Genomic DNA, 22,885 nt, shown 5'->3' on the forward strand with positions numbered 1-22,885 from the left:
GGGAGGAGGCTTTTCAGGAAACTTGGTTCACACTCTACCACTACCAAACCATTGCTTCGCTTTGATTTGTCGGTCAAACGCCTATGGCAGCTAATAACAAAAAAAAGCAAGCACCACCACCTCTATCTCAATTCAATGCTTGAAAAACTTAAATTCTATATATTAAATGCATTTGATCAAGTGTTGAAGAACCAACACTACTTTTACTCTTCTTTTGCTTTGCTTGTGTCACCATGCAATGCATTGACCAAAATTTCCTCCCCCTATGAGTATTGTAGAGTGGCATGATTTCTTTTGGTAACACGCCAACCATCATATATGCTAACGAGGATAATGAAAGAAGAAAAAGGAAAGCAAATGGTGAAAAATACTCGTCAATTCAACAATACACCTCATGACCATACTTTGGTTTTGGCTAAAATATTAAAACACTTTGTAGAAATAATTCTTGATAAATCAAGAATTAAAAACAATAAATCTCTAAAATCACCAACAAATTGAAAATGGTTAAGGCATTTCACTGCAGTACTTGAGGCATATCTTCAATACACATAATAGATGACCAATTCTTTCACTTTTGTTAAACAAAATCATTATACTTTTATTATATTCACCTAAGGAATGTTCATTTGATTTTGTATTTAATTAAATCCTTTATTTCAAGTAATTTGTTAATTTTTGTTAATAAACTTAAAATTAAAGGAAAATGTATGATTACTAAGTAGTTAGAATAAGTAGAAGTGGATTTTTCCCTGGCATTTAGGTCAAATTCAAATTTTAAAGTCAACATTCTTAAAAGGGTTTTACTTAAATACCGCTCTCGACATACAAATAATAATATATGTATTCATACCAGAAAGGCAACCTCCAAAACTAGGTATAATATAAACACAAGGCATAACCTTTTTCTCTACAATATGTTCTTCACCATTCCTATCATTGCAAACACTTGCCTATCCTTACTGCTACACAAAACTCTATTAATTTCAGCATCGGAAAATATTATATAACTTATAAGCTCAACACACAGGTAGTGGCGTATCTGGCAATAATTTCAGCATCGGAAAATATTATATAACTTATAAGCTCAACACACAGGTAGTGGCATATCTGGCAGCTGGCAGTGCCTCTCACTCGCTAAAATGGAAAATTGTCTATTTAGGTCTTTTAGAAAATTTAAAATTTAAAATTAGTAAAAGGTAAAATTGTACTTTGGCTCCTCCTAAAAATAATAAAAATTTTATTTAATCCTTTAAAAATTATTTAATCCTTTAAAAATTATAAAGATATAAACTATTAAAATTTAAAATTTAATTTCGACTTCTCCTAACAAAATTTTCTAACTTCGCCCCTGCACACAGATAAAAACATTCTATTACCAACCCAACTCTCTACTTTTAAAAAAACATAATTATTTAGAAATGCAATTGAAGAGATTTTTATAATTATGTTAGCCTTTAGTTTTTTTTTTTTTTTGTAAATTATAAAAAGAGAGCAAAACTCTAATAACAATGCAATTAACGTGACTCGAAATTAGATTACATATATGATGGTAAACACCTTAAATATCATACCAATATTTAATATTATTTACAGTGTTGGCATTAAATGCTTTGGCAAGCATGCATCTCATAACTGAAAGCCATTCTCATTGAATGCTCAACAACATTACTGCACACACCTTCCCTTATTATTTTTCTAATCGTGCAAGTATATCTTTTCCCTTCTTTAAATGTTATCCAAGTGTACTCCTTATCTGAGATCTGACGAAGAATGGTTCCACAACCATACAAAAGTTAACCATTAAAGTCAATTGGTGATGTAGATTTTCATTGGATCATTTGTCCTTCTTTTGACCAAGTGGAAGACATGAACCTCATTTATTGTATATTATGGTTTAATTAAACATGTAATTATTTATTGACCCTAACATTTATATACTATGAATTCTTGATGAATAAAGCAAACAATAATTTACATTATTAACAACATTTGTAATCTCTTAATTATGGACTAAAACAGGCATGGGGAAAAGGAAAATAGAAAGGAATTGCGAATAAAGGAGATAAGAGAGAGAGAGAGAGACAATTTTTTTATACATATCATTTTCGTTTGTGTAATGTTGTATATAAACCCAGCCCTTTTCCAGCAAATACACAGTTGCCATTTTCATTTTTTAATTATATATTGTTTGGCCGTTTCCTCTGCGTTTTTCTTATGTCTCTTTTTTCAGTCTTGGTTTTTGTTTATTGCAATAAAATATTCTCAGCTCTGATGGACTGAAGACAGACTTTGACAGTGGAGCAAATCTAAAGTATCCTCTCTCTCTCTCTCTCTCTCTCTCTCTCATTTGTTTACAACCTTAGGCTGTCCAAAACAGGACACCCATATCAAACTGAAGCATTGTAAAACTGATTTTTGAAGCTTTCTGGAAGTCGGTTCTTGAGTTCATCTATCAGTGTATCCAAGGTAGTACGATTGTGCTGTTGCTCGTTCTTTTCTTTCTTTCTTTCTTTTTTTTTTTTTGGTTTAAAAACAGAGGATTAGTAAAAGAGAGTTAAAAAAAAAAAGTTTCCCTTTATGGTTATTATAATGAGGGACTTTCCTTCTTGTTTTGGTGAAAGCGGTGTTCAAGTAGCTGATTCATCATCTTCAAGTGCAGCTAAAGCTGCTCAAAACTTGGTTACTTGTGTTTATCAGTTTCAATTACACGGTCGTTCGTGTTTAATCACGGTTACATGGACCAAGAATATGATGGGTCAAGGCCTTGGTGTTGCTATTGATGATTCAGCCAATCAATGTTTGTGTAAAGTTGACATGAAGCCCTGGTTGTTCTCTAAGAGAAAAGGATCGAAGACTATAGATGTAGATTCTGGTAAAATTGATATATGTTGGGACTTGTCTAATGCTAGATTTGGTTCCGGGCCAGAACCAGTTGAAGGGTTTTACCTGGCTGTTGCACTTGACCAGGAAATGGTGCTGCTTCTTGGAGATTTGAAGAAGGAAGCATCCAAGAAGATTAACATTAGCAGTACTCCTCTTAGTTCCGACGCTGTTTTCATTGCAAAAAGAGAGCATATTTTTGGGAAGAAGTTTTATGGTGCCAAGGCTCAGTTTTGTAACAAGGGACCGATTCACGATGTTGTAATCGAGTGCGACCCCTTCGATCTTAAGGATCCATGCCTTGTTATCCGCATTGATAGTAAAACAGTGATGCAGGTGAAGCGGCTCAAGTGGAAGTTCCGCGGCAACCATACCATTTTGGTGGATGGACTTCCGGTGGAAGTGTTCTGGGATGTGCACAACTGGCTATTTGGCAATGCTATGGGCAATGCTGTTTTCATGTTTCAAAGTTGCATCTCTGCAGAGAAGTTGTGGACTGGCGACTCTGCATTTGATCCATCTCTATTGACATGGTCTTCCTCTCAAAAGCTTAAAGATCATCACCAAGTACAGGGTCTTGGCTTTTCATTAATATTGTATGCTTGGAAGCATGAATAGAAGTGTAAACTTTTTTTCTCACTAGTGAGATGTAGAAAATACCTTCTACTATGATTTTTCATTGATGGGATTGAAATATGGTACATGCAACATAAGAGTTGTGGTTCATTTGTTTGTCTCAGTTCTTCCTCCTTACCTTATATCATATTAACAGCATAAATCAATTACTCTGGTTGGTTTCGAATTAGCTTTTAATTTCTAGGGAGAATTGTTATATGGACTAATGCAGCAACCAGTTTCTGCTAATGCAAATGGCAGAAACATTGATGTATGACCCTGCTTGCTCTTTCCCGACAACGATGTTTGGAAGAGGCACGAACTCTGTTGTTGAACCCATATGAATCCACGAAATGAAGGCCACGGCATTTGGGATAGATGCACGACATTAATGAGAGCATGGAAAAGGTGTGCTTTATTTTATTTTAGCATTTTTATAAAGTTTTATAAAAAAGAAAAATGTAAGAGGAAAATCGAAATCTTTATAGCAGTGATAGAGCTAAGCAAATGAAACCTTTAGTTTCATGAATCATGATTATAAAACTCAGGTCCGTGATAATATGTTAAATATTCTGCCATATCTTCATAGCTGCCTAGTAGGTGGATCTTATGAATCTATCATGTACTTAAGCAGCTTACAGGAGACTATCTAATAGTGCATTCGAAGTGGAACACAATCTACAGAAAATGTGGGAAGAATATGCTTACCGGTGTGTGATAGATGTATATCTACTGAAACCCCCTTCATTGGTCATGCAAAATAATTGCCTATACAGGGTGGTGAATTTGCTTGCTTTCGACCACTATGTAAAGAAGTCGGTGTAAGTGCTAAGGCTGGACATCTATTTCAATATTAAGGTTTTACGATCCCCATTGTAATGCCCCCCCATGCTTTGGAGAAGTGGATGTAGCTAAGAAGCACTAAGCCCTTTGCTTGTTCCTATACTTCCCAAATGTTGTCAAACCCTGCATTAGTGGATGTTAGCAGTTGTATGTCCATATTCCAATATACTTTAACTGTTCGAAGGAGTCTGTAAGATACTACTCAAAATATGTATAAACAGAAAAATGAAGTATAGAAGAATTCTTTAGTCTTATTCCTTGTTCTTGAATCAATACACTAATGAGGTTTTATACACATATGCGAACCAACTGCCTAAAGAACTGTTTAACAGATTTTGTAACAACCTATCAAACTAACCATCTTAACAATTGTTTAACATTCACCCTGCTTCTCAACGGGTACGACTCGAAGTAGGCTTCGAAAGCAAGAAAACAAAGACGCAGATAATGGTTTAGTAAGAATATCGGCAATTTGATCATAGGCGGGCAGTTCACCGACAACAAAAGACCCATTAGCCACTTTTTCACGAACAAAAAACAAGTGAAGCTCAACATGTTTGAATTTGGAATGTAAAACTGGATTGGCTGTAACAACAACCGCACTTGAATTATCACACCAGACTGTAGGAGGATCAGTAAAATTGATTCATAACTCTTGTAAAAATGATACTAACCATGTAATATCACTAGAGGCTGCAGCGAGACTTTTATACTCAGCCTCTGCTGTCGACCGAGATACCACTTGTTGTTTCTTAGATCTGCTGTCGACCGAGATACCACTTGTTTCTTAGAACACCATGAAACAGGTGTATGACCAAAATAAACACAAAACCCTGTTGTAAACCGGCGATCATCAAAATCAAGCCCCCAGTTGGCATCCGCATATCCAACCAAATATAGTCTATCGGATCGTCGAAAAACCAGCCCATGAGTAATAGTACCATGTAAATACCTCAGAATACATTTTAGAGCTATCAAATGAACTGTAGTAGGTGCATGCATAAATTGACAAACACGATTTACAGCATAGACAATATCTGGTCGAGTCAAAACCACATACTGAAGAGCACCAATCGGACTCATGTATTCAGTAGGATAAACAAGCCTTTCACCATCATCTTTAGACAAATTTGACGAATTAACCATTGGTGTATGAACACTCTTTGTATTAGTGAAAGAACTCCTCTCAAGTAGATCTTGAACATACTTGCACTGGCACAAATGAAGACTACCAGTAGGGGATCGACTGACCTCAATTCCCAAAAAATAGTGAAGCTCACCCATATCATTTAGAAAAAACTTGTTATGTAGTTGTTAAACAAAACAATTTATTTCATCAGTTGAACTGCCAGTAATAACAATATCATCCACATAAACCAAGATATAAACAATGGACGTGGTTGAAACTTTAAAAAACAAGGAGGCATCAGCTTTAGACAAAACGAACCCAGTAGATATAAGAAACTGTTTCAATGTTTCAAACCAGGCACAAGGAGCTTGCTACAACCCATATAAAGTCTTTGTCAGACGGCACACCAAAGGCTCACCATTTGGACCATATTGAACATATCCTGGAGGCTACTGCATGAACACTTCATCAGTCAGGTCTCCATTCAAAAAGACATTATTTACATCGACTTGACGAAGTTTCCAACCATTAGTCACAGCAATAGACAAAATGGTTCGAATAGTAACAGGTTTGACTACTGGGTTAAACGTCTCTTTGAAATCACAGCCAGGAACCTGAGAGCACCCCTTTGCAACCAATCGAGCTTTCCAACAACTAATCGACCCATCAGGATTCTTTTTAATTTTGAAAAGTCATTTGCATCCAATTGCTTTCCGACCAGGAGGTAGCGAAACTAGCTCCCATGTAGAGTTTGCCATTAAAGTATCAAATTCAGCTTGAACTACAAATTTCCATTCCTCAATAGACCGAGGTTCAAAATCAACACCAACTGACAAAGCTTTAGGCTTAAAAATACCTGCCTTAGACCGAGTAACCATAGCATGAGTATTTCCTGCAGAACAGGAAGTAACAGTTGGAGACACACTGAATTAATCAACCGGACTAGTTTCTGTAGACGAACTCAAAAGATAATTTTCTCTTATATTATTCCCATATTTAGCTTGTGAACCATCTGAAACTGACACATGGGAATGACACATATCTGGTAACTCAACTGTTACAGATCGATTAGAATTGTAACCTAAATTAGAAGGCAAAGGTACAATTGGTGATGAAATAATTATGTGAGGAAAAGACACAGTTGGTGATGAAACAGTGGTGTAACTGGGTTGTGTAGCAGACTGGACGGAAGAAGCCCGAACAGTAGGAACATATGTGGAAGAGTGAGAAGATGACTGAACAGTGGACAAATTAGATGAATGAAACAAAAACTGACGTTCATCAAACACAACATGACGAGAAATAACAACCTTACCCTCTAGAGTGAGACAAAAATACCCCTTATGTTGAGAACTATACCCTAGAAATGTATATGGCTATGAGTGAAAATCCAATTTGTGGGACACAAAAAGACGTAAATATGGGAAGCAACAACAACCAAACACCCTTAAGTGATCATATGTAGGCTCACAACCATAAAGCTTCTGATACGGAGACTGACCTTTCAAGACCGAAGTGGGTAACCGATTAATAAGATGCACAACACTACAGAATGCATAGCCCCAATATTTCATAGGTAAATTTGCCTAAGCCAAAAGTGTAAGACCAGTTTCCACAATGTGCATGTGCTTGCGTTCAGCAACACCATTTTGGTCTGAAGTATGAGGGCAGGAAATACGATGAATAATCCCATGACTAGCTAGAACTGAAGCAAACGCACGAAACTCACCGCCCCAATCATTTTGAAATTTCTTAATAGTCTTTCCAAATTAAGTGCTGACCATTTTCTGAAACTGAAGGAAACATTCAACTGCTTGAGATTTACGTTTAATCAGATAAACCCAGGTAAACCGACTACACATGTCAACAAGCGAAACATAATACAGATTTTTACCACAATCAACAGAGGCTGGCCCACACAAATTAGAGACAACTAATTCAAACAATTCCATATATTCAGTGAAAGAGTGTGAAAAAGGTAACTTATGTGATTTCCCTTTCTGACAAGCAACACAAACATTATAAAGACATTTTTTTATTTGAAACAATTTGACATTTGTCAAGTATAAGTTTAACAATCGCAAGAGAATGGTGACCAAGCCTTTTATGCCACAGTGAAAAAGCATTATGATTATTCAATTGACAACCTCGGATCCAGTGTTGTGAATAGAAGGAACAAAATCAAAAAGAACAGATGAACTAGTCGAAAACTAATAGAGACCATCACGAACTTGGCCCCGCAGTAAAATTTCATGTGTCTGAATATCTTTAACAACACAATAAAAAGGGTAAAACTCAAAAAATATATTGTTGGCAACAACAAATTGAGAAACAGACATAAGGTTTTTTCGGATACTTAGCACGCACGAAACATTAGAAAGATGCAATAGCTTTTTCTTTGATGGTAGAACAATATTCCCAATAAACGAAATTTTAGTGGGAGCTTCATTTTCCATTAAAAGATAAGAAGTACCTATATATGGAGTGGATGCATTTAAATTAGATGCATTCTGACACATATGATGAGTCGCCCCTGAATCTGGATACCACAATGAAGTTCATATCGGCACAGGAACACACGAGTTAGTATTATTAAAATTGGAATCATATTGTGTGGCATCCAAAAAATCAAAGGCATGAAAATCAGGAATTCGGGGTAGCCCAACACACAAAGAGGAATTAAAATAAAAAACACGTGCTCGTGGCTTTATCCGCTACGGAACAGGAGCATTATTTCACATAAAGCCTTCAACACCAACAAAATTAGCACTAGGCCCAAGTTTTTTACTAGCATCAACTTGTCCACTATTCGACCCATTAATCTGCCCACTAAGAGGCCCAACAGACTGGCTTGCATGCAGCCCAAATTGCTGCACATCATGTTGCCCATTAACTGACCTAAAATACTGACTATCAGTTGGCCCAAAACAATTCCTAGTATTCTGCCAACAAGGCTGACCACTCTTCTTCCCATGAACCGGCCCAAAACCCTAACTAGCATTTGGTCCAAGATACTGCCTATGGATCTGGCCTGCATAATGCGGCATGTGTGCAACCGAGGAAGGCAACCTAATGTGTTGTGCAGATCGCTGACCCACAGCATGCCCAACACGCCTTTCATAGTAATCAGACGGGCCAACAGAACCAAACCATTGTCCATTTGTGTCTTCTGCAAACTCAACCCCGTAGCTAGTTTCACCAAAATCCCTAGCTTGCAGTTGCGACGGATATACACTCTGACTCTGAAAAGATAACCAGCCTCCCAAAAGGTCACCAGATCCACAACCATCCAGCGAACCAAAACCTTGTTGTCTATTATGCATAGACGGTGAAAACCTCACTGTGGTGGAAGCATTCGGGCCATCATAAAACCGATTAAAGCGATAGAAGTAACTCTGCGTCGTGTGACCAAACCTATTACAGATTTGGCACTGCATACACGATCGAAAGCCACGCCCTCGCAAACCTACTGTCGCACGACCTCCACAATATCACACAAAATAGAATCAATGATCGCAGCAATATCAGGCCTTTCAACGAGATTAGCATGGATGGGAACCTTACGCACCATTCGCACCTGTCAACTTTCAAATTCCATGAAACTTAACCAAACGCCAAAAGGGAAAAGACTCCGTCGAGAACGTAGCCAAGGTCAGTACGACTTCAAAATTCGATGAGAGCCCAGCCAAAACAACTTCCACCTCTTCGGCTTCTGACACCGTCGATCCAAAGGCTGCAAGTAAGGCACAGGTATTTTCTATCTTCGCAATATATTTTGTCACAGTTAACTCGCCCTTCTTTGTAGAATGAAGATCATGCTAGATGCGAGAAATTTTCGCACTGGTTAACGCAGCGAAAAGATTATTTGTGGTGCTCTAGATGTCACACACAAATTGAGCAGAGGTAAAGCATGAAAAAAGTGACAAACTGATCGTACTTAGGAGCCAAGAAGCTAACAGCTTATCCTATTGATTGAATGCAACCGCTTCTGGATTTGAAATAAGTGCACCTTCTGGAGACGCAATAAACCGAGACGGAGCATACAGTGTACCTTTCAAGAAACCTTGCAGCTCATATCCTTCTATTATCAACTGGACATGTTGCTGCCATTGAACAAAGTTTCCTCCCTTTAGCTTCACCATGTCATGACGAGGGAAAGATTGAACCAGGCGTTGACTGGAAAACGTCGGACTGATAAGATCTGCAGAATTAGAACTAGCTGATGGTGCTATAACACAATAACGGAAGCATGTACCAGGACTAGGCGACTGATACCATGTAATACTACTCAAAATATGTATAAACAGAAAAATGAAGTATAGAAGAATTATTTAGTCTTATTCGTTGTTCTTGAATCAATACACTGAAGAGGTTTTGTACACATATGAGAACCAACTGCCTAATGAACTGCTTAATAGATTTTGTAACAACCTATCAAACTAACTATCTTAACAACTGTTTAACAGAGTCTTAAAAGTACAGAAAGAAAGACCCTATAATAAGTGTTGGCATGTTCATAACATCCTATATTGAAAGCTAAAACAAGTAGTGCTATAATTACTTGTCTGGATTGGATGTTCCATATTGCAGCAGTCCAGGTCCAAGTAGAGAGTAGTGTAGTTTCCCAATTTTACGAGTTGGCTACCATTTAAATGAATTCAAAAAAGTCAATTGATTCATACTACTGTCGAAACCATTTTTTATTTTTGAAAAAAAAACAAAAATTAGTTGTCGACTTAAAAAAAACAAAAATTGGGAGTCGCCACCAATCTTTTATTAAGGTGTGATTGGGTCACCTAAAAACGACTTTGGTCTACGAGTTTCAGAAAAACAGATTCGGGAGTCAGTTACTTACGAGGAAGGATTAACACCCTCGTAACGCCCAAAAATTGGTACCGAATTGATTAATTAATGTCTTAAAGTCGAGAGTTAAAAAATACGATCCTTAATTAAATTAAATTATTTATTAAGACTTTCTAATTTTGAAAAAAAAATATCACACCCAATGCGTTAGGGCACAACATTTTATTCTCTTCAAGATGAGTTAGTCCAAAAAACTCGCGTAATAAAATTTAAGAAAATATCTAATTGTTTAAAATTTATGAAGAAATCGCAGCCCAATACGTTAGGGCACAATTTCCTAAAATCCCAAACATTCAATATTTCCTTTATTTTTAAAAAAAAAATCTTTGTCTCGAGAAATCAACGTATCACATCCAATACGTTAGGACACAACATATTGAATTCCCGATGACAAGTTTTATTTTGTTTGATTAAAGAGCAATCCTCGATTGTTAGATTTTACGAAGAAAATCGGAACCCAATACGTTAGGGCTCAATTTTCTTGAAAATCCTAAATACGAGTATTTTCTCTATTTTGAAAAAGTCTATTTTTAAATTCGAGTAAAAAGATGATGCAATGTTATGTTGAATGTATGAATAGATGCCTCTTTAACAAATATCAATAATAAATACAACAATTGTATAGAAATAATATGAATAAATAAATAAATAAAAATAATGACATGCAAAATATCAAATAAAAGAGCAAAATAAAAATATGAAAACATAAATTGATAAACAAATGAAGGAAATAAACAAATAAAAAGAAAAAAATACAAAATATATACATTGAAATTATGAAGGATAAAAGACATACATATGATTTACATATAAAATTTTGGATTATAAAATTTATACAAACAAAATACATAATACAATAAAGAAAAATATGTAAATATATATATAAATTATAAAATATAAAATATGCGTTAAAAATATAAGTATGTAATTAAACATTTTCAAAATAAAAAATAGATATATGCGTATATATATAAATATAAAAGAATATTCATTAGGAAAAAAAAGTATGTATACGTGTATATATAAAATATATATATAGATTAAAATAGTTAAATAATATCTACATTATCAAAATAAAAAATAAATATGTATATATATAAATATGAGAAAAATATTAGTTGAAAAAATATATAAATATGTACATAAAAAATAAATATACACATATATATAGATTAAAAAGATAATTACATATGAAAATTAAAAATAATAATAATAATTACATTAGATTTAAAACTAAATACATTAAAAACAACAAAATAAAACATCTAAACAAAATTTCAATAAAAAATGAGTAAATTGAAATAAGGATTAAATCGAATTTAAAAACAAATTTAAAGGAAAATCTATAAATAAAATAAAATTTAGGGCCAAAATGCAGCGCCCGGATAACATGGGAGACTTAGTGGGAAATATTCCCTTTTCCCCTAAAACGTAGCGCTGCAATCTGGGTTAAAATGAAACAAAAAAAAACAATTTGCAGGGTCAAAATTAAAAATAAAAAAAATCAAATTGAACCTGTTATGGAAGTGAGAGGACCAAAACCGTAAATTTCCCATTCAGGCTTCAAAAACACGCGGATCCCCTTTTGGATCGGGTCGGGTCGCGCTAGTTAGGACCAATACGACGTAGTTTCAACGCCTATAGCCCCTTGTCCAAAACGGTATCGTATGGTACCATTATTTAAATCAATTTTTCACCCAAAATCGTTATTTGCAGCCCTAAAAATAAAATAAAAAATTGATGTTTCTCTGCTAGGGTTTCGACCCTAGCCTTGGCCGCCACCCTTCCGCCACAGTTCCACCGTGACCAGCGACAGGAGATACTCTGAGTTGGGTTTTTAACCCCTTTTGAAACAGATCCGAGGGCAAAGGTAAGCATCCATTTCCCTTCTTTTTTTATTTTTTCGCATATATAGAAAATGAGTCATAAATCGAAGAAAGAAAAAAAAACCTCTAATAATCACCTTAAAAAGAAACTGATATTTGATTTATTTTGTATCAATCTCCTTTTTTTTTCAATTACAGTATGTTAAGATGGCTTTTATAACCGAAATGAAACAAGAAAATAAAGGAAAAAATCATTCTATTCTCTGCTTGATTCGCGATTTTTCTAATTTTCTTGCCTATATTGTTTGTTGCCTTTTGCAGGTACATGCTTGGAGGAGCGCACGCGCGCGGAGGCGCAACACGCGCGGGGAAGGACTTTGGTTGCTGCGCCAAATGCCATTATTGCTGCCCTAGGGTTTCAGAAACTATTTTGGGCATTTGGGCCACATTGTAATTGGGCCTTTGTTTTTAGATTGGGTCTGGGGTTTTGAGTGTATTGGGCTTGGGCAAAAATGGGCTATTACAGCTGCCCCTCTTTGCTTGTTGTTGTGTAACAGGAACAGAGCAAAGACTTTAAAAATGCCTAATTTTGCCCGGTCTTGCTGGACCTTGAAACTCTTCTTCTTCAAGTAGCCTCATTCTTTCCTACTGCATCTTCAGAAGTATAGGAGCTAGTGCTTCAATCTACTCCACTGTAATATTAGGGAGATGTAATTTCTCAAGAGAACAAGATTTGCTATCTTCGATCTGCTCCACTACTATTTAGGGAGGTAAGATCTGTAATTTTCAACCTACTCCACTGCTACTTAGGGAGACAAGTCTGGGGTCTTCAATCTGCTCCACTACTGCTTAGGGAGATAAGATCTGTAATTTTCAACCTACTCTACTGCTGCTCAATGAGATAAGGCTGGGGACTTCAATCTGTTCCACTCCTGCTTAGGGAGATAAGATCTGTAATTTTCAACCTACTCCACTGCTGCTCAGGGAGATAAGGCTGGGGACTTCGATCTCCTCCACTACTGCTTAGGGAGATAAGATCTGTAATTTCCAACCTACTCAACTGCTACTCAGGGAGATAGGCTGGTCTCTTTGACCTGTTTCGCTGTTAGTACAAGAAGGCAAGATCTGCTATCTTAAGTCTGCCCCGCTGTCAGTACAGGAAGGCAAGACTGGCGTTTTCAACCTACTCCACTACAACCTAAGGAGGCAAGGCTTTGTGATTTAGTGGGAAATATTCCCTTTTCCCCTAAAACGCAGCGCTGCAATCTGGGTTAAAATGAAACAAAAAAAAAAGCAATTTGCAGGGTCAAAATTAAAAATAAAAAAAATCAAATTGAATCTGTTATGGAAGTGAGAAGACCAAAACCGTAAATTTCCCATTCAGGCTTCAAAAACACGCGGATCCCCTTCTGGATCGGGTCGGGTCGCGCTAGTTAGGACCAATACGACGTAGTTTCAACGCCTATAGCCCCTTGTCCAAAACGGTATCGTATGGTACGACTATTTAAATCAATTTTTCACCCAAAATCGTTATTTGCAGCCCTAAAAATAAAAAAAATTGATGTTTCTCTGCTAGGGTTTCGACCCTAGCCTTGGCCGCCACCCTTCCGCCACAGTTCCACCGTGACCAGCGACAAGAGATACTCTGAGTTGGGTTTTTAACCCCTTTTGAAACAGATCCGAGGGCAAAAGTAAGCATCCATTTCCCTTCTTTTTTTATTTTTTCGCATATATAGAAAATGAGTCATAAATCGAAGAAAGAAAAAAAAACCTCTAATAATCACCTCAAAAAGAAACTGATATTTGATTTATTTTGTATCAATCTCCTTTTTTTTTCATTACAATATGTTAAGATGGCTTTTATAACCGAAACGAAACAAGAAAATAAAGGAAAAAATCATTCTATTCTCTGCTTGATTCGCGATTTTTCTAATTTTCTTGCCTATATTGTTTGTTGCCTTTTGCAGGTACATGCTTGGAGGAGCGCACGCGCGCGGAGGCACAACACGCGCGGGGAAGGACTTTGGTTGCTGCGCCAAATGCCACTATTGCTGCCCTAGGGTTTCAGAAACTATTTTGGGCATTTGGGCCACATTGTAATTGGGCCTTTGTTTTTAGATTGGGTCTGGGGTTTTGAGTGTACTGGGCTTGGGCAAAAATGGGCTATTACAGCTGCCCCTCTTTGCTTGTTGTTGTGTAACAGGAACAGAGCAAAGACTTTAAAAATGCCCAATTTTGCCCGGTCTTGCTGGACCTTGAAACTCTTCTTCTTCAAGTAGCCTCATTCTTTCCTACTACATCTTCAGAAGTATAGGAGCTAGTGCTTCAATCTACTCCACTGTAATATTAGGGAGATGTAATTTCTCAAGAGAACAAGATTTGCTATCTTCGATCTGCTCCACTACTGTTTAGGGAGGTAAGATCTGTAATTTTCAACCTACTCCACTGCTGCTTAGGGAGACAAGTCTGGGGTCTTCGATCTGCTCCACTACTGCTTAGGGAGATAAGACCTGTAATTTTCAACCTACTCTACTGCTGCTCAGTGAGATAAGGCTGGGGACTTCAATCTGTTCCACTCCTACTTAGGGAGATAAGATCTGTAATTTTCAACCTACTCCACTGCTGCTCAGGGAGATAAGGCTGGGGACTTCGATCTGCTCCACTACAGCTTAGGGAGATAAGATCTGTAATTTCCAACCTACTCAACTGCTACTCAGGGAGATAGGCTGGTCTCTTTGATCTGTTTCGCTGTTAGTACAAGAAGGTAAGATCTGCTATCTTAAGTCTGCCCCGCTGTCAGTACAGGAAGGCAAGACTGGCGTTTTCAACCTGCTCCACTGCAACCTAAGGAGGCAAGGCTTTGTGATTTCGATCTACTTCGTTGTCAGTACAGGAAGGCAATATCTGCTATTTTCAATCTGTTCCGCTGCAACCCAGGGAGGCAAGGCTGGTGTCTTCGATCTGCTTCGCTGTCGGTGCAAAAAGGCAAAATCTACTATTTTTAACCTGCTCCGCCGTAACCCAATGAGGTAAGGCTGGTGTCTTCGATCTGCTTCGCTGTCGGTGCAGGAAGGCAAGATCTGCTATTTTTAACCTGCTCCGCTGCAACCTAGGGAGGTAAGGCTGGTGTCTTCGATCTGCTTCGCTGTCAGTGCAGGAAGGCAAGATCTGCTATTTTTAACCTGCTCTGCTGCAACTCAGGGAGGCAAGGCTAGTGTCTTCGATCTGCTTCGCTGTCGGTGCAGGAAGGCAAGATCTGTTATCTTCACTGATCTACTCTCTAGGGAACATGACCTGTATAATGAACCTAATTATTCCTAATGACTAAGATGGCATAAAATGAATCAAATGCTCCTAACTAGACATGTGTGAATGGTGTTTGCACGAATGTGTAATTTTTTTTGGGAATGATCCCACTTAGGTTGTCATTGTTCGAAGTTTATTAAGGCTTTATCACTGATGTGCTACAATGCCTTCTTGCTTAGATGGCTTTTTTGAAGAAACATTTAGTCAGGTTGCCCCCCACTGTAAACCTCAAAGTTCAATCTATTGGGGCACAAAATTTGTACCATCATTCTCCCACTGTAACCCAAAGGTAGGAATATATGGCTTTTTCTCTATCCTTTCCTATCACAATTCAGGGATACAGGATCTAAATCTCTCTGGTCCCTTACACCATTCCCAGGGTATCGTACCAAAGGCTCATGCATAAATGAAGGCTTTCTGCTCCGAGGAAACCTCTTCCTACTGTCTTGTGATCATTGCTTACTTGTTTATTTAAGCTTTGTCATTTTTTTCAATCAATGTTTTTAACAACAAAATCCAAAGAGAAAGTCCTAATTTAGACTCTTCCTTTTCAGATTTCCAACCTTTAAACATGGTGCGTTCTAAACAATAGTCCTGTTTCAGGTTCCTGTATTATTTAGAAACTTCTAAAGTAATATGTCAAACTTTCCTTGCGAAAGTTTTATTAGTCCATTAATCATTATTCCAATGCAACATGCTTGCAAAAAGGGTATAACAATGGATGAGAATACAATTGGTTCTGAGCATAGCTCGAAAGGAATAGATTATCAAAAATAATAAATAAGGATAACAAAGAAATTGATTAGGAATGTGTATCTTGGAAAAGAATGAAGTATTCCAAGAATAGCAAATTCAATATAAAAATTGGATGCCCCAAATATCGCAACTTAAACTTCTCTATACAAACTTTCTGAGTTTGACATGTGTTTAGGAGATTTACAGTACTCTGTCGATGTCCCAAGATGTTGTCTTCCCTTTCCTGTTGATTCAAGATCATCATATGCCCAATCTGATCAAAATTTGAACTGCTCTGATCACCTCATGCCTCATTCTGATCAATATTTGAGCCGTCCTTTTCGGGTTTTCAACTTAAATCCCCTTTGGTCTCAAGTCACCCTTTGCGAGTTTTCACCTTGGCCTCTCTATTTTCTTTCTTTTTTTATTTTTTCTTTCTTTTTTTTATATTTTGAAATATTTTTAATTGAATCTGAACTCATAGGATTAGGCATGTCCTTATTATCCTTTTTGATCAAAATCGATGTTTTTCCAAATAAGGCCTTCCACATAAGGTCCTTCTCAGCTTGGGATAAAGTTTTTTGTATGGGAAGGATCTTCTTCAATACCAGGTCCCTCTCAAAGAATTCTCTAGGGTAGACCTTTTTTGTGAGCTCGCATCATTTGCTTTTGGCGCATTTGACCATGATGGATAAATTTGAGCATTTCTCTTCAATCGGAATTAATCCAAAAACTCAGAGAGAATCTTGTCTTCAATAGGCAAAACCGCGATGAGCCCAAGAGAAAGGTATTGCCCCGGCAGAGTTTTTTTTTTGCGCCATCTTTTTTTTTGGCGATTAATCGTGAACAAACTGCAAACTTTTGATATTGTGCTGTTGTTCAAATTTAGTACATTGTCAGATATGATCCTTTTGGCATTCCATACTGACATATGATTCTTCAAGAATATGCTAACTGTCGACTTTATGACATTGGCATACGAAGCAGCCTCTACCCATTTAGTAAAGTAATTGACGATCACAAAGATGAATTAATGACCGTCAGACTCTTTTGGCGAGATCGACCAAATGACCTTCATGCCCCACATAAGGAGAAGTCATGTATCCCAATGATTTTTGTAGGGTATGATCCGTTTCTCGACTTGTTCTATCATCCTTAACAAGTTCAGAAATAGGCTACAATCTATGTCATCTTCAAAGTTATGAGATCCTTCTAAACACATATCTCACTCAAAAGGAGATTCTAAGTCTGTAGCAGCGTCACTCATGTCATTGAGATCCGGGGACCCATAGTAAGTGCAAAAGGATATACAAAAGAATGTGTGAATTTACGAATAACTATTTGTACAATATAATTATGAATGAAAGAATGATGTGGAAGAAAATCCAAAAGAATGAAAGAATAATTATTTCAAAAAGAATGAAAAAATATTGGCTCAAAAATGAATGCAAATATGTATTTTACTAGACTAATGACGTTCAGACATGAGCATATTTCACAAAGGAATTTCTATCATTTTTAGGCTAAAAACAACAGAAATGTTCTGAACATTACTCTAAATAAGCTCTAAAAATTACAGAGATTTCTTCCGCAGTTCAATTACTTAGAACACTCCCAGATTTATAAGAGCGGATATCTAACAAGGTCCCCTTTCATTTGTGTCTCCCTATATGTCATTAATGTGAACACTTCCCAACATCTCCTCATATATTGCATTCTCCCTATTGTCAATCATGATTGGGTGGCGAATTTTCTACATTAAATGAGCCATCCAACTTGACAATACCCATGTTGATGAATTTTTCAACTACATTTTTGAAGGTAATGCAATTCTCTATTGAGTGTACAGTAATTCCCACATGATAATCGCATTGTGCACTTGCGTCATACCATTTGGGATACGGAGGTTGTGGAGGCTTTACATGTAAAGGAGAAACAACATGCGCATCGAATAAGCTTTGATACAGCTCCTTGTACGACATTGAAATTGGCGTGAACTGGAGTTCAGTACCTTGCTTCACACATGATTCTTGTCTTGATTAACCCTGCTGATTAGCAATCGATTTGCTGTACGTATTCACGTTGTTCACCTTATTTTCTTTTTCTTTTGAGGTTTGCCTTCTGTTATTCCCTCCAGCATCTATTTTCCCGCTTCTGATAGCATTTTCTATCATTTCACCATTCATAATTATGTCGAAAAAACTTTTGGAAGTGCTTCCTAACATATGTGTGATAAATGGAGCTTTCAATGTATTTATGAATAGCATTGTCATTTCCCTTTCCAAGAGCGGTGGCTGAACTTGGATTGCGACCTCCCTCCACCTCTGTGCGTACTGCCTAAAACTTTCACCAGGCTTCTTTTTCATGTTCTGTAGAGTGATTCTATCAGGTACCATGTCAGTTACATGATTGTACTGCTTTATGAATGCCTGTGCTAAATCTCTCCATGAATTAATCTTGGTACGACTCAATTAGTTGTACCACTTAGATGCTGCCCCTGCGAGGCTATCCTGGAAACAATGTATCAGCAGTTGGTCATTATTAACATACTCAGTCATCCGCCTACAAAACAAAGTAATATGAGCTTCAGGGCTACTAGTTCCATTGTACTTCTCAAACTCAGGCATTTTGAATTTATAAGGGAGTACTAAATCCGGAACCAAGCTCAATTCTTTAGCGTCAATTCCATGGTAGCTCTTAGTACTTTCCATTGCTCTAAGTTTTTCCTCCAGCCATTTATACTTTTCTTCGAGCTGTTTTGGCAATTCACCATTCATTTTCTCTTTTTTCAGCTATTTCGTCGAAGTCAGGGATATCAGGATTAACAAGGTCGTCTCCTGGGTTTGGACCTGATCTAGCTTAAAAATTTATTGGTGTTATAGCACCGGCCTGAAACTGCTGAGGCTTGATGGTGACAGAGGATTTGTGAGGATATACCTCTACTTAGGTCTGCCCATGCTGAGGGGTCAAGCTTGGGGGTTAGAGTGGTTCATCCTCATTACCCTCTTTGACATCAACCATGAGACCCTTTCCCTTATCACCTCCTCCAGTCAACAGTTGGGTTAGCTTTGCCATCATATTATTTTGGGATTCTATTATTTTATCTATCATTTTTTGTTGAATCTTCTCAAGCTGCTCATTCATTTGTTGTTGAAGCTGATCCTGCATTTCTTTTTGGAACTGTTCTAGCCTTTGGTCCATGTCTTTAGTCTTTGATCGAGTATCGTAGCAGTGTTTGACAAGTTGGTTGATTTCCAGATTAACTGAGGAATGATTTTAATCGATTAGGCTCTTTTAGTGGACTTTAATGTTTATGATATCATGCAATGCGAATGCATGCAATGAACGCATAAAGAGATGTTGATTCTGATTCTATTCCATTTAGAAAACTTTACTAGAAAACAAATCTCTTTACATAAAATGGATATTTATACGACCTTGCCCTCATAGGTGGAGATATTCGATCCTCTTCTTCATTCGAGCGTTAAGATAAATCTCACGAACTCTTCAAAAAAACTTCTCTTCTATCTCCTTTTTGCTCGATCCAGGCCGTAACTTGTTTCTCACTCAACCTCGTGATGCTCGTTGGCTTCTCTTTAAGAATGTTCAGCAGCTCTCGAATAATCTTTGCCATCTTGAATCCTTGGGCAACGGAGCCATAGTCGTGTAGTCTTCCATTAAATCATCATTCTTCTCTTATCATGTGTTCTTGAACCATATTCGGACAACCATATTGTCATCCACTTTATCAAGAAACCCATTTTCTTATGACAAGCTCTCTATTTAGCAACTGAACGTAAATCAACACCTCTTTTTTAAGATGCAAATGCAATGCAAACATAAAAAACAAGTTAGTACAAAGTAAAAGCAAATGAATAAAGTACCTACTCGGGTGACCTCTAGGGGTTTGGCATAGTTCTACCTATGGCAAGTTCCTAATGTTCATTATATGAGGGTTGGCTTCTAGAGCAAGGGTACCCAAACTAGCAGATTCCTCAATCCTCACCCATTATAGGCTCATATGGACCGAGTTTAGTTTAGGGGAATACATTTCCCTATGGCTGCACAGAGATGAAAATCTCACGAAGACATAGGTACAGATGTATCCCAGAAGCGGTCCACTACCCTGCACGGAGGTGAAAACCTCACGAAGGACTAGTTTCTCGCTCCCACTTAAAGGGTAAAATCATTCAACTCATGTAATGTATAGTGTAAACAATACTTAAATACATTAAGCAAGAAGATAATGAATGCAAAAAGATATTATGAATTTTTTTTTAAAACAAACTTTCTCGACCATAAAACAAAAATTAATCAACTTTGTGGCTCGACTCTATTATTTTTTTAAAAAATGTCCCCAGTGGAGTCGCCAAGCAGTCGAAACCATTTTTTATTTTTGAAAAAAAACAAAAATTAGTTGTCGACTTTAAAAAAACAAAAATTGGGAGTCGCCACCAATCTTTTATTAAGGTGTAATTGGGTCAACTAAAAATGACTTTGGTCTACGAGTTTCAGAAAAAAGGATTCGGGAGTCAGTTACGTATGAAGAAGGATTAGCACCCTCGTAACGCCCAAAAATTGGTACCGAATTGATTAATTAATGTCTTAAAGTCGAGAGTTAAAAAATGCGATCCTTAATTAAATTAAATTATTTATTAAGACTTTCTCATTTTGAAAAAAAAAAGAAATATCACACCCAATACGTTAGGGCCCAACATTTTATTCTCTTCAACATGAGTTAGTCCAAAAAACTCGCGTAATAAAATTTAAGAAAATATCTAATTGTTTAAAATTTATGAAGAAATCGAAACCCAATACGTTAGGGCACAATTTTCTAAAATCTCAAACATTCAATATTTCCTTTATTTTTTTAAAAAAATCTTTGTCTCGAGAAATCAACGTGTCACATCCAATACGTTAGGACACACCATATTGAATTCCCGATGTCAAGTTTTATTTTGTTTGATTAAAGAGCAATCCTCGATTGTTAGATTTTACGAAAAAAATCAGAACCCAATACGTTAGGGCTCAATTTTCTTGAAAATCCTAAATACGAGTATTTTCTCTATTTTGAAAAACTCTATTTTTAAATTCGAGTAAAAAGATGATGCAATGCTATGTTGAATGTATGAATAGATGCCTCTTTAACAAATATCAATAATAAATACAACAATTGTATAGAAATAATATGAATAAATAAATAAATAAAAATAATGACATGCAAAATATCAAATAAAAGAGCAAAATAAAAATATGAAAACATAAATTGATAAACAAATGAAGGAAATAAACAAATAAAAAGAAAAAATACAAAATATATACATTGAAATTATGAAGGATAAAAGACATACATATGATTTACATATAAAATTTTGGATTATAAAATTTATACAAACAAAATACATAATACAATAAAGAAATATATATATATATATATTATAAAATATGCGTTAAAATATAAGTATGTAATTAAACATTTTCAAAATAAAAAATAGATATATATATATATATATATATATATATATATATATATATATATATATATATATAAAAAGAATATTCATTAGGAAAAAAGTATGTATACGTGTATATATAAAATATATATAGATTAAAAATAGTTAAATAATATCTACATTATCAAAATAAAAATAAATATGTATATATATAAATATGAGAAAATATTAGTTGAAAAAATATAAATATGTACATAAAAAATATACATATATATATAGATTAAAAAGATAATTACATATGAAAATTAAAAATAATAATAATTACATTAGATTTAAAACTAAATACATTAAAAACAACAAAATAAAATATCTAAACAAAATTTCAATAAAAAATGAGTAAATTGAAATAAGGATTAAATTGAATTTAAAAACAAATTTAAAAGAAAATTTATAAATAAAATAAAATTTAGGGCCAAAATGCAGCGCGCGGATAACATGGGGGACTTAGTGGGAAATATTCCATTTTCCCCTAAAGCGCAGCGCTGCAATCTGGGTTAAAATGAAACAAAAAAAAAACAATTGCAAGGTCAAAATTTTAAAAAAAAATCAAATTGAATTTGTTATGGAAGTGAGAGGACCAAAACCGTAAATTTTCCATTCAGGCTTCAAAAACATGCGGATCCCCTTTTGGATCGGGTCGGGTCGCGCTAATTAGGGCCAATACGACGTAGTTTCAACGCCTATAGCCCCTTGTCCAAAACGGTACCGTATGGTACCACTATTTAAATCAATTTTTCCCCCAAAATCATTATTTGCAGCCCTAAAAATAAAAAAAAAATTGATGTTTCTCTGCTAGGGTTTCGACCCTAGCCTTGGCCTCCACCCTTTCGCCACAGTTCCACCGTGACCAGCGACCGGAGATGCTCTGAGTTGGGTTTTTAACCCCTTTTGAAACAGATCCGAGGGCAAAGGTAAGCATCCCTTTCCCTTCTTTTTTTATTTTTTCGCATATATGGAAAATGAGTCATAAATCAAAGAAAGAAAAAAAAAAGCTCTAATAATCACCTTAAAAAGAAACTGATATTTGATTTATTTTGTATCAATCTCCTTTTTTTTTTTTCATTACAGTATGTTAAGATGGCTTTTATAACCGAAATGAAACAAGAAAATAAAGGAAAAAATCATTCTATTCTCTGCTTGATTTGTACTTTTTCTGATTTTCTTGTCTATAT

General features: G+C 36.0%; 1 protein-coding gene across 1 annotated transcript; it reads left to right on the forward strand.

Moving 5' to 3' along the window:
- Window positions 1–2,130: 2,130 nt before the first annotated feature.
- Window positions 2,131–3,609, forward strand: LOC105803118 (uncharacterized). Its single transcript, XM_052623040.1, has 2 exons — window positions 2,131–2,314; window positions 2,425–3,609. Exon 2 carries the CDS (start codon window positions 2,581–2,583, stop codon window positions 3,499–3,501), a length of 921 nt encoding a protein of 306 aa, XP_052479000.1. The 5' UTR covers window positions 2,131–2,314; window positions 2,425–2,580; the 3' UTR covers window positions 3,502–3,609.
- Window positions 3,610–22,885: the final 19,276 nt, after the last annotated feature.

Source organism: Gossypium raimondii, chromosome 11 (genome assembly GCF_025698545.1).
Source record: "Gossypium raimondii isolate GPD5lz chromosome 11, ASM2569854v1, whole genome shotgun sequence".
NCBI classification, from domain to species: Eukaryota; Viridiplantae; Streptophyta; class Magnoliopsida; order Malvales; family Malvaceae; genus Gossypium; species Gossypium raimondii.